The sequence below is a fragment of the Brassica napus genome, chromosome C5 (assembly GCF_020379485.1).
Source record: "Brassica napus cultivar Da-Ae chromosome C5, Da-Ae, whole genome shotgun sequence".
In the NCBI taxonomy this organism is placed as follows: domain Eukaryota; kingdom Viridiplantae; phylum Streptophyta; class Magnoliopsida; order Brassicales; family Brassicaceae; genus Brassica; species Brassica napus.
Genome location: NC_063448.1, coordinates 8,861,776 through 8,873,944, shown reverse-complemented (window position 1 = coordinate 8,873,944; position 12,169 = coordinate 8,861,776). Strand labels below are relative to the sequence as shown.

General features: G+C 35.7%; 1 protein-coding gene across 1 annotated transcript; it reads left to right on the top strand.

Annotated features, from left to right (window-relative positions):
- Nucleotides 1-1,699: 1,699 nt before the first annotated feature.
- On the top strand, nucleotides 1,700-2,083 carry LOC106362486. Its single transcript, XM_013802382.1, has one exon. The coding sequence runs from the start codon at nucleotides 1,700-1,702 to the stop codon at nucleotides 2,081-2,083; it is 384 nt and encodes a 127-aa protein (XP_013657836.1).
- Nucleotides 2,084-12,169: the final 10,086 nt, after the last annotated feature.

The window sequence follows — 12,169 nt, the reverse complement described above, 5'->3', positions numbered from 1 at the left end:
TACCTGGATCAATTGGATGATGGAATGTATAACGACAGTCTCATACTACTTTCTCCTCAATGATGAAGCAGTTGGAAGTGTCGTTCCCCAGCGAGGCATCAGGCAGGGAGACCCTTTATCGCCATACATCTTCATCATCTGCGCAGAAGTTCTCTCGGGGATCTGCAAAAAAGCTCAAGACGATGGATTATTACCAGGAATCAGAGTATCCAGAACCAGTCCAAGAATCAATCACCTTCTTTTTGCAGACCATACTATGTTTTTCACCAAAACAGATAGCACGGCCTGCGCCTGTCTCATGGAGATTCTTCATGACTATGAATTAGCCTCAGGCCAGAAAATTAATGCTATGAAGTCTTCGATCTCTTTCTCTAGCAAAACCCCTGCAGATATACGTTTAAGAGTTAAAGCAACATTAGGAATTGAGAAAGAGGGGGGGGTAGGAAAATACTTGGGATTACCGGAACACTTTGGACGTAAGAAAAAAGACCTCTTCGCATCCATCGTAGATAGGATGAAGCAACGCACACAAAGCTGGTCCACACAGTTTCTCTCAACGGCGGGGAAAGCAACCATGATCCAAGCAGTGTTGTCGCCTATATCTTCCTTCGCCATGACTTGCTTCGAGCTGCCAGTGAGCCTATGCAAACGCATACAGTCCGTGCTGACCACGTTTTGGTGGGACTCCAAAGACGGGGTGAGGAAGATATGTTGGATCTCCTGGGATATAATGACACTGCCAAAGAATATGGGAGGATTAGGTTTCCGTGACATACAAGTTTTCAACCGAGCTCTACTTGCAAAAATTGGTTGGAGACTAATCACTAACCCGTAATGTCTGCTAGCGAAGGTCCTGCTAGGAAAGTATTGTCATAAATCTCCATTTGCTAAGACAAAAGCGACCTCTGCTATCTCCCATGGTTGGAGATGGATCCTTCTAGGTAGAGACCTCCTCCTCAAGCATCTCGGCAAGACAATTGGCAACGGAGAAACGACGTCGGTCTGGAACGATTCTTGGATTCACCCTGAGACAAAATTAAAACCGATAGGCCCGGTCCTTCTGAAAGATAATGATCTGATGGTGTCGGATCTACTTACCAGAGAAACGAAAGAGTGGAACTTGGGGCTCATTGAGAACCTTTTCCCCGAGCTGAAGGAACACTTCCTCAGCCTACTCCCCAGCGTACTTGGAGCCCATGACTCCGTCGTCTGGCCCCTACAGAAATCTGTAAAATACAGCGTCAATTCAGGCTACTACTCGAATTTTTTACCTTCTTCTCAGGGCTATACAGAAAGAGAAACTACCTGCCACTGGAAGAAGCTCATCTGGTCGGGAAACCTCTCCCCGAAGCTGAAGTACTTCCCCTGGAAGATTAGGATCAAATGCTCTCCCAACAGGCAAGAATCTACAGACACGAGGACTCCTGATGAACACCATGTGTGTTAGGTGTGGGGAGATTGAGAGCTCTGAGCATATACTCTTCAATTGCCATTTTGCGAAAGAAGTCTGGAACCATGGACCCTGGAATCAGTATGTAGATACTTCTTTGAACTCCTCTTTCTTTGAAAAACTCGAGGAGAGCTGGAAGTGGACTCCGCTCCCACCTTACGACTTCACCGGAAACCCCTTCCCTTGGATCTGCTGGACTATTTGGACCTCCAGGAACCAATTGCTCTTCAAAATCGCACACAGACACCAATGGAGACGATCACGAAAGCTCTCGAGTCTCTGAAAGAATGGGAGTCTGCTCAACCTCCTACAGATAAACTACAACAACGCCTCCCTCTGCCGCCTCAGATAAAGCATCAGAACCCTAGAGAGATCTTCTGCAACACCGATGCATCTTGGAAGGCGAGGAATGCGGGACTAGCGTGGATCTTCACCGATGGATCGAATCTCGAATTGGATCGCGGATCGTTGTTCCAATCTTCTGTCTCCTCTCCATGCACGGCGGAAGCGCTTGCAATCAGAGAAGCACTGATCGATGCGGCTTCTCGACAATTCTCCCACATCTGTATTCGAACAGATTCTCAAGTTCTTGTTCAAGCAATCTCATCTCGCCAGAATACGTCGGAACTCTAAGGAGTTCTCTCTGATATCGACGAGCTTTCTTTCTCTCCATCTTCAGCGCTTGTTTCTTGTCGTTTCATTTTCGTCCCAAGAACCAGTAATGGACTTGCCGATGGTCTGGCTAAAAAATCTGTCTTGCAACCCATTCTGGTTTGGGTTAAACTCATTTTAAACTTTTAATGAATGAATTTGATGATAAAAAAAAAAAGCGTACATGTATTGAAAATGGTGAGCGCATATAATAAGTTTTGTTTCCAGAGGTACTCGCCTAACACACACCATAATCTCACAAATTTGCCATTTATGTCTACAAGATATATTACATGGGTACAAACATCTACTTAAAAAAGTGGAGATACTTTCATGTGTATTAATATTTTAAAAAATATACCAAAATGCTCGATCGTTGGGTTTAGTATTAAGTTGAACAGTTTTTAGATTTTCAGTTAGTAAATGTTATTTTTAAAGTTACACACTGCTAGCATTCTTTCTTATGATTATTATTATTATTATTATGCTTCTCTAAATTAAACCACAAACCTCTCAGATCAACATGCATAATTTATTTCTAGCTCTCTCTTGATATATTCAAAAATCCCAACTCTAATTCGCTTCCGAATTTTTGTGCATATATTGAACTTATATGAAAAATGCGCTGTAAATTTAAGTCAGGGCAAAAGGAAAATATAGAAAAAACATTAATTAAAGAACAACTAGATATATACCTAATTTCCAAGCTCAAAAAACTCTGAAGATTTTATAGGATGGAAATTATCAAATGATATATTTATACTAAACTTAAAAGCAAAATTACATAACTACATTATCCGCGCGGAAATGGATCTAGTATGTATTAGGCCTGGGACGGATCGGGTATCCGGGCAATTTTAAGATATCCGAATCCGGATCCTTATCCGGCGGATCCATAATTTTACTATCCTTATCCGGATCCGGGGTTCGCGGATATCCGGGTGTCGGATATCCTTCTAAAAATTATAATATCCGGCGGATATCCGGATCCGGATTTGGATCCTTAAAATAAATAAAAATAATATTAATATATATAAAATATTAACAATAATTTAAAAATAAAAATATATATAATGTTTTTAATTATTTCTATGTATAATATTACAAAATTTACATAAAATTTATATATACTATTATAAAAATGAAAATATATTAAATAAAATTAGTTTTTATATATAGATATTACTATTTTTGAAATAGTTATTAATAAAATTTACGGATCCGGATATCCGGACTAAAAAATCAAGATATCCGGATCCGGATTTAGCTTTGACGGATCCAACATTTTACTATCCGGATCCGGATTCGGCCTCTCCGGATATCCGGATTTTCGGATCGGATCCGGATCGGATCACGGATCGAATCCGGATCTCGGATAAAAGTTTCAGGCCTAATATGTATATATATCAAACAAGTAATAAAAGGGAGATATGCTCAAAGGAGAGGGTGTCCACGTCAGCCAATTAAATCATCCAATTAGATACTTTATTTTTGCCATGTCATCCCATCTTCAGGCGAAATAGATTAAAATCGAAAATTATGGGCTGCTAAAAAAACAAAATGGCTCATATTCATCTGGCCTTACCCTAATGTTCATTATTATCGTCTTGACTCTTCCACTTAGTCTTCATCGTCTCAACGCCGACTCGGTTACAACTCCAATAATAAACACCACCAATTAATTACAAAACGAAATCCCTTCGAATTTCTTTTAGGATTCCACCATCATTACATAAGCCGACTGCAAATTCTCGATAGCATATCCAAGAAATAATTCTGAAGCACTTTCCGATATGAAGGCTCTCCATTGTAAACAAGTGATGGTCACATGTCTGCTATGCTTTTGGGTGGCCAGGGACATGCAAAAAAAGCGGCAAGCTTATATGGTTTTAGTAGACGGAAAAGGTACGCATAATAAAGCTTAATTCATATTATATGTTGTTATTGCGTAAACATTATCAACTTAGAAACTTTTTCTTTTGTTTTTTCCCCTTTGATTCAAGGTTCCACCGTCGCACACACATTCTTAAATAATATTTTAGTTGCTCTATAAATCTCAAAACCATAAAGTTGCATCTTTTACTTTTTATTATGCAGATGGTACTCGGAGAAGCTCGTGAAATGACAGTGGGGTAAAGAAGACTGTGTTTCTGAGTGGAACAATTACAAGTGGAACAATTACATAGACTCTCTCGGTAACTCACTACTCTACTTATGTCCTTTAGCTCTATTCATGTTTAGTTTGATGTTCCTAATCAATTCACAAGTTCTCTCGCTGAGTTTTGTTTTTCTCGGTTCTCATGTATTCAAACAGGAGGAGTTATATGGAAAACTTCTCACTCAAATTTTGGAGGTTTCTGGTGAGCTGAATCCATCCAACTAAACAATCTGATGCAAAAGAATCCAGTTGATACTTGACCCATAATGTTTCTCAATAACATTTTCTTTGAAACATATCAATTGAGCAACTTTTCATTTATAGGAAAGCATACGGAAATCTATTACATAAGAAGGCAATCAAATTACAAGGAGAATGTTGTATTCTTTATTTGGGAACCTTCCTCATCTTCCTCAAGCTAGGTATGATCCGTCAAAACATAAAAAAGCTGATGCAGTAAAATTAAATAGGAATATTTTTTTCTTTTATTTCACTAATTTATGGTGATTTTTTCGAAACGTAGATTTGTGAGGTAAGTAGCAATGCCACATGTAGTTGCTGCGGTTGGCATTGATAGCTTCAAGTATGAAGCATCAGTTAAAAATGAGCTAAAAATAGAAACCGTTTTAGACGTTTGGCATCAATTTCTCCAGGAGTGAGATCCTCTGTCTCAAGCACAAGGAAGTAAATAAAGAAGAGAGACAAAACTCAAGCTCTTAACAACTCCTGCAGAAAAATACCCGCAGAGCTAAAACATCCAAAACTCATCGTTCGAATGTTTATAGTGTTCTATTGCTCAGAAATAAACTTTACGTATGTTGTCCTATATCAAAATGGGCGAGCCTCTGGAGACAAACAGAGGAGAGTCTCGAGGGATCTGTAGTACGGGTCCAAGAAAGCTCAAGAGGAAGAAGCTCATGCGATCATCTTTTGCTCTTTTTTTTTTCATTTCCTGACCCTCTCAGTTTAGAAAAACACACGCAAACACACTAAATAACACTTGAATAATTGGAGAGTATTTGTTAATGGTTTGACGCAATTGAAATATGAGTTAAGAGATATTTGATCAAATGGTGGCTGTTAAGCTAGATGGGCTTCCAACCTAAAACCAATTGGTGATAAATGGAGTGATCCATCTATCTTATATATTATTTAGGATCCTTTCCAACTACCGATGTGGGACACTTTGTGTCTAATATGCCCCCTCGAGATTATGGCTCTTTGAGCGTCAATCTCGGAATGCTCGGGCAAGGATCGATAGGCCAACTTTGGGTCAGATCGATGGATCAGGTTGGACTTCGTGGATCGGGCTCTGATACCATGTTAAGCTAGATGAGCTTCTAACCTAAAACCAATTGGTGATAAATGAAGTGACCCATCTATCTTATATATTACTTAGGATCCTTTCCAACTACCGATGTGGGACACTTTGTGTTTGTGTCTAATAGTGGCTACGTAGATGTCTAACTAAGAGAATTTGGTGGGGAGTTGAAGGTTTGAAAATTAAGATTCTGTCAGTCTCATGACGACTACCTCTATAGGTTCTATTGGCTGTACCATTTCGACAACTTAAGAGAAAGAAGTCTTGGTATCAGACTTGCGTGTTGAAAATATCTGATGACGAACATCGATAGCTTTTGAGAAAGCTCAATAATGACGATACTATCCAACTGATAAAGTCAGATTGTTAATATTCACTAATACAAATACAAAGCACTAATTTGTGTAGTATGTTTTTTTTGCAGTCGTTTTGTATTGATGTTTATTTAATATATGTATATATTTGTTTATTGGCAATTCTCCCAAATAGACAATTTAAATTTTTCTCACAAAAAGAACTCCCAAAAAGGAAAATCACCAAAAGAAATTTTATTAAAGAGCCAAAAAACTATTTTATTTCTTGCTTTTATATATATAAACTAAGTGTTTTGTCCGCACATGCGGGTCTAATTATTTTACGCATATTTATTAGTTTATATCTTATTAGTTTAAATGTTCTCGAAAATACATGATGTTTGATATTTTTTAATTAGTTTAAAGTTCATTGAAAACTGTGTGACCAATGATGTTTTATAGTATTTTTGATGATTGGTTGGATTAGATTTATTTTATATTTTTAGTGTGTTAATTTTTAGGAGAATGTGTATGTCTTAATTCTTGTGCATTCATCCAAAACATCAACTATTATGGAACAGAGAGAATATAAAATTAAGAAAACTGTTCACTTAGCCAAAAATTATAGAGAAAATGACAAATCAGCAATGTGCAGACATAATCATTTTGTAGATGATATCAAATATTCATGTAATCATCAGACTAACGGAATACATGATAAATGGATTAAAGTATCTCATACGGTATTTATTTTGTTATACGAAAATACAAATATCAATAATTAAACTAATTATTACAAAATTACTTTAGTTTTTATTATAAATATTTTACTTGCTATTCAATACGTTTTAATAACATATTAACATTTTATAATATCTTAAAACAAATTATAGAATAACTTTATATACAACATAACTATTTAGCATTAAAAAAATGGGCAAATCTCTAAAATAGCACATTTCTAAGTTTATATCACAAAAATAGCACTCAAAAACTAAAATTACCAAAATAGCACATTTCTAAGTTTATCCTTTGAAAATTTTAATTTTTTTATTTTTCAAAATTTGAAATCTTATCCCCAAAACTTCATTTCTCAACTCTAAACCCTAAACCCTAAACTCTCAACCCTAAACCCTAAACTCTAAACCCTAAACCCTAAACCATAAACCCTAAACCCTAAACTCTAAACCCTAAACCCTAAACCTTAAACCCTAAACCCTAAAATCTAAACCCTAAACCCTAAACACTAAACCCTAAACCCTAAATCCTAAACCACACCCTTTAACTCTAAACCCTAAGTTTGTGACTTTTGATAAAACATTAAGTGCTATTTTTGTGACTTTTGACCTTGAGTGCTAGTTTAGGAACATAAACTTGATTTAGTGCTATTTTTGTCTTTTTCTCTAAAAAAATTATTGCTATTTATTTAAATTTTAAAATGGTATTATCATATAACTTAATAATATGAAAGTCTTAATTTTGTAAATAACCAACTAAAACTCACTTTTTCGGTTAATGAAACTTTTGGTGTTTTAGTTTTTTTTCTTTTATTTCACAACCTTTTTTTATTAGTAAAATATTTGCAGAATCGCGTTTGAGATGTCATTCTACCATTTCGCAAGGTTACCAATCAAGGCCTAAGTAAACAGAAAAAGACACTTTCTAGAATTTGGTGGGAAGATGTAGATTTCTATAATCGAATATTAACATAACTAGGTGAAACTCCGTTGTCGGTGGAAGAAGTGTTTATATGGATGTGATCTTTGGTCGGTTTTTCTAAGCACAGAGTTATCGTTATCAAAAACCTCAGCTACCACCAGGGATCTCCCATTTCCACTGGTCATATTAGTCGACTAAATAGGTATATCGGTTCCATCCATAGCAACAAAATCATTGTCTCAGATTTTTATTTTCTATTGATACATCTTAAATATTTTGTGTTAAATGTATGACTTTTCTTTACTGGAATGAATAGAACATTGAATAATAGGTCAACACGACCTCGTTTAAAATAAAACTAGCACTAAAATAAATCTTGAACTGCATGTAAACAAATACAAATTTAAAATACATTTTGTATTATACACACTGCACCATACATTGAACTAATTTCATAATCTCGCTTCTCTAAAACTAGCAGATCCATTAACCGATCAATAATTTAACTAATAAAAAGAATTACGTCAACATAGAAAACAACTACAAACGTTAAATTTTCGAATTAAAACAAATGAATCTAATGACAAATGTTTTTTTGTTAAATAATACAAATGGCAAATATACTGCGTGTAGCGCAGATAAACCACTAGTATATATAACGAGGGACTTTTTTGGAGAGGGTCCACGTCATCAAATCACTCTTTATGATCTCAACAATAACATAATCCTATCCCATAATTTTTTTTCCAACTCTCTCCATGTCAGCAGTTTAAGTGATTGTTTCCAGACTCTTAAATTTCCGCAGCGGCTTCTGCCTCTACCTCTTCCACTTCTACAATATTAAAATCTTCGCCTTTAACAATACACCAGGAGTATAGTCCCCGCGCAAGCGCGGAACTGGATAAGTTATTGATCGTTGTGTAGTTTTGTGTACGGTATTTTGTCGTTCATTTTTTTTTCACTTTTGTTTTTCCGTGTTGTATATAATGGTGATGAACATAACATTTGGAAGTCACACAGTTTGATTAAGTTGATATAAGAATGACCGGCGAATTCATATGCATTATTTTCATAATGATTTGATCGACCATTAGCTTTATTAGCGCTTTCATGTTCAAAAGATAAAGTTTATGAAGTTGTTTAGTATTTACTTAGGTAGTTGTTAGTATATAAAACAAATAATGTAAGGAACAAAATATAAAATTTGAATTCAAAAACTTAAACAATTTATAGAACAATAAATTAAATTATTTTCTTATTTTACTTAAATTAATTTCAAAATATAGAATTGTAACAAACTATTTTTTTAAAAAAATTAATAACTCCAGAAAAATTTATAAAATTATACGGTTGCAAAATTATTTATTTTTAGAGTTTTACTCGACTCTGTTAAAAATAGTTTATGGTGGACAAAAAAATATCAGAAATAGGTAAACCAAAAAAATACACCACTGACAAATCTTGTATGAGTTAGAACCCGTCGACGTTTCATTAATAATCCAAAATAGAAATAAAATCTCCGAACATAGAAAACATGCAAGGGAAAAAAATATCCAATGTTTACGATGGAAAACAAAGATAATAGCAGTTTGTAAAAATGCATAGAAAAGACGTTGACGGGCTGATAGGAATATAATAGATATTTCCAATCACTCGCGGCAGCGCTTGCGGTTGTTCTGAGCGTCTGAAATCTCTGGAGGATCTGCTGCAGCACATTCCTCATCGACCTTGTCTCCCAAAACAGACGGGCCCGATGATGCTGCCAATCCTATGTCACCTTCACTGCTTGGAAGAATGTTCTCACTGTGCTCCTGAAATACATGAACGTGATGACAAGTAAAATTAGACAACCTTGCCATGGTTCTCTATGATGGTATCTTCAGTGATGGTGGAGATAGTGAAGGTACGGTGATTGCTATTAATGGCTTCCATCAATTTGAGAGCTCTCCATGTTTTGGGCTGGATCTTGGTAACTAGCTATGAATACATCAAACACTATGTTGCTGGCATGAGATTTGAATCGACCTAGAGAGCCTGCAACAACATAGACGGTGAGGTTCTTGAGTATATTGAGCTCCACCAAGCCAGACACACTCGTTTTCAACACCTTGTTCCCTATCTTTCTCTTCTAATTACTGCCATGTCCCTCGATGCAGTTCACCGCAGCAGGTTTGTTAACGTCGGAGAAGAAGTTATCTGACCAATAAATTTCAAGTTTTTAAGTCTCAAGATGACACTAAGCTAAAAGGCATTGTTTTAAATCAAACCAATAACATACAAAAGGAATTCACCAGAGATTCCGATCACATCCATGTCAGGGGAATCATCGCTGAGGAACTCAATAACATTATGCACACCTATGGTTACCATGTCCATCCCCATTGAACCACACCGGTGTTACAACTGAACCATACATAGCCATTTTTTCCCTGCCAATGTACAGTGAACAGTTTGTAGCCTCGTAAATCTAATTGACATGCATCCACAAAATCATTATTTTATCAGCAAAAATTTCAATCTTGAGTCGAACCACACCACAAACATAAAAAATTTTACATCTTGGTGGTACCTGTTGAAAATGACAGCCGACGTTTCGAAGTGATCTGAATTCTCCTAGGAAGGCTTAAGTTCCATAGCACGTTGGCACGACAAAAACCGGAAAATAGGCGCTCTAGTTGTACTGTCCTTCCGCTCCGCCTGAGACGTACCCAGCCTTGCAGCCTCTGTTAGTCCTATCAACCAAATAACTTTCCGTTATAGTCCATCAGAACATAGTTTACATCATATTAGTTAATCGGACAACTTCAAAGCGATCAATCAACTTTCACGATCAACCTCCTATCGTAGCGATGGATGGTAGTGATTCACACGAACTAGGATATAACCACGGATCTCAGAATTCTGCCCAGAGAAACATACACTTAAAGTATTAAAACTGATAGCTTGAATATTGATTAAACAAATATGGTATATAGTATTCCATAGAAAGTCAAATTGTCAATACCTTTTCCTGGGTACTATGTTCTAGGCGGAGAAAGGTGGCGGGGACAACGACTGATTAAGCAACAACAACACTGGAGGCTGACATCTTCGAAGGTTGGCTAAAAGTTGTGACAGTTCAATTTAGGAGTAATTTAATAAGAGATATGGGTCTCAAGGTTTGTTTGAGGAATTATATATACTGAGACGGATCGTTTCAGAGGTGAAACGATACCATAACTGATCGTTGGAGATATAGAGAGGTGAAGATGAAAAGTTTTATAATTTTTTTTGATAATCTAAAAGGGTAACGCTTCGGTTTATCGGTGGAGACAGAGTACTATAAAAATCCTAGATACATACAAAAGATATTTAGCTCACTTATAAGTTTTATTGGGCCAGAATGCGGATTTTACTAAATAGGTTTCAATGATCAAAGTTACACGTGAGTATTGAAACATTACAGTTATGTGTGGGATCCACTATAAGAAATCCTTGATAAATATATATTAGTTTTGGTAATCAATGTACAAAGTATCCTTTAGCTCAGTGGTATAAATGTTGTTGTTTAGATCTTAATAACTCGGGTTCGAGATCGCTGACGTTTCGCATCAGGAGTGATGCAACTGCCCTATTATAATGTAGATTGTTTACAGACAAATTTCGATATAACCAGGGGCGGATCTAGAAATTTAATTAGACTGTGGCACAAAAATATTTTTCCATCGGTACCTAATAAAAATTATATTAGTATTCAAAAAGATGATAAACAATGAGAAGAAGTGACTAGTGACTAAACTTTTTTTTTTATAACAAGAAATGACTAGAAACAAATATATAGCAAAATTGAAATGGTAGAAAAAATATATATAGCAAATTATTACATAACGGTATATACATTTACTTAGCAAAGATGTCAAAACAGCTCTTATGGAATTGTCTTCGATACCAAACAACAAATTATTGTGAAAAGAAAGTATAAAAAGAAAAAATTTCTGCAGATTTTTTCTTAAAGGAACCACAATACATAACACATTTTGAGACTCATAATTATTGTAGGTTATATAATTAAGTTATTGTATCTCAAGTGAGCTACATTTTTAATTTTACTGTTAATTGGGTACGATTTTTACTCTTACTTTGACTGGACTAGTCTTTTAGTTTTAGTTGGGTGGGGCATTTCTATTTTTCCTCTTTTCATATTACAGATTTTTTTTTTTTTTTGATTACCAAAGCAGAAAAAAAAAATTAAAGAGCATGGGTCCGTGCCACACCTTCTATACTGCTGGGTCCGCCCTTGGATATAACTGAATAGTAAGAAATATAAGCTTCTAAATTTTTGTTCTTTTTCGTATTTTCTGCTAGAGGTTTGGAATTAGGTTTTTGTTACAATGTTCTTTCTCGGGTCATTTGAGATGAAAAAAAAAAAGGAGGACAGCGAGGAGTAATATGTGGATCAGTGCCAAACTGAAAGAGAGATAATTGTTTTGAAATGTGAGGAAAGTCCAAGCTTCAATCAGAGGAATAGCTAGATTAAGGGTTAGAAAAAGCGTCGGAGTACATATTCGAAAAACAAAATCCAAATAGAGCAGATGTGCAAACAGTTGAAGTGGGATCTGAATAGGTGCACAAAACTCATTTCTCCAAATCCAGAGGCT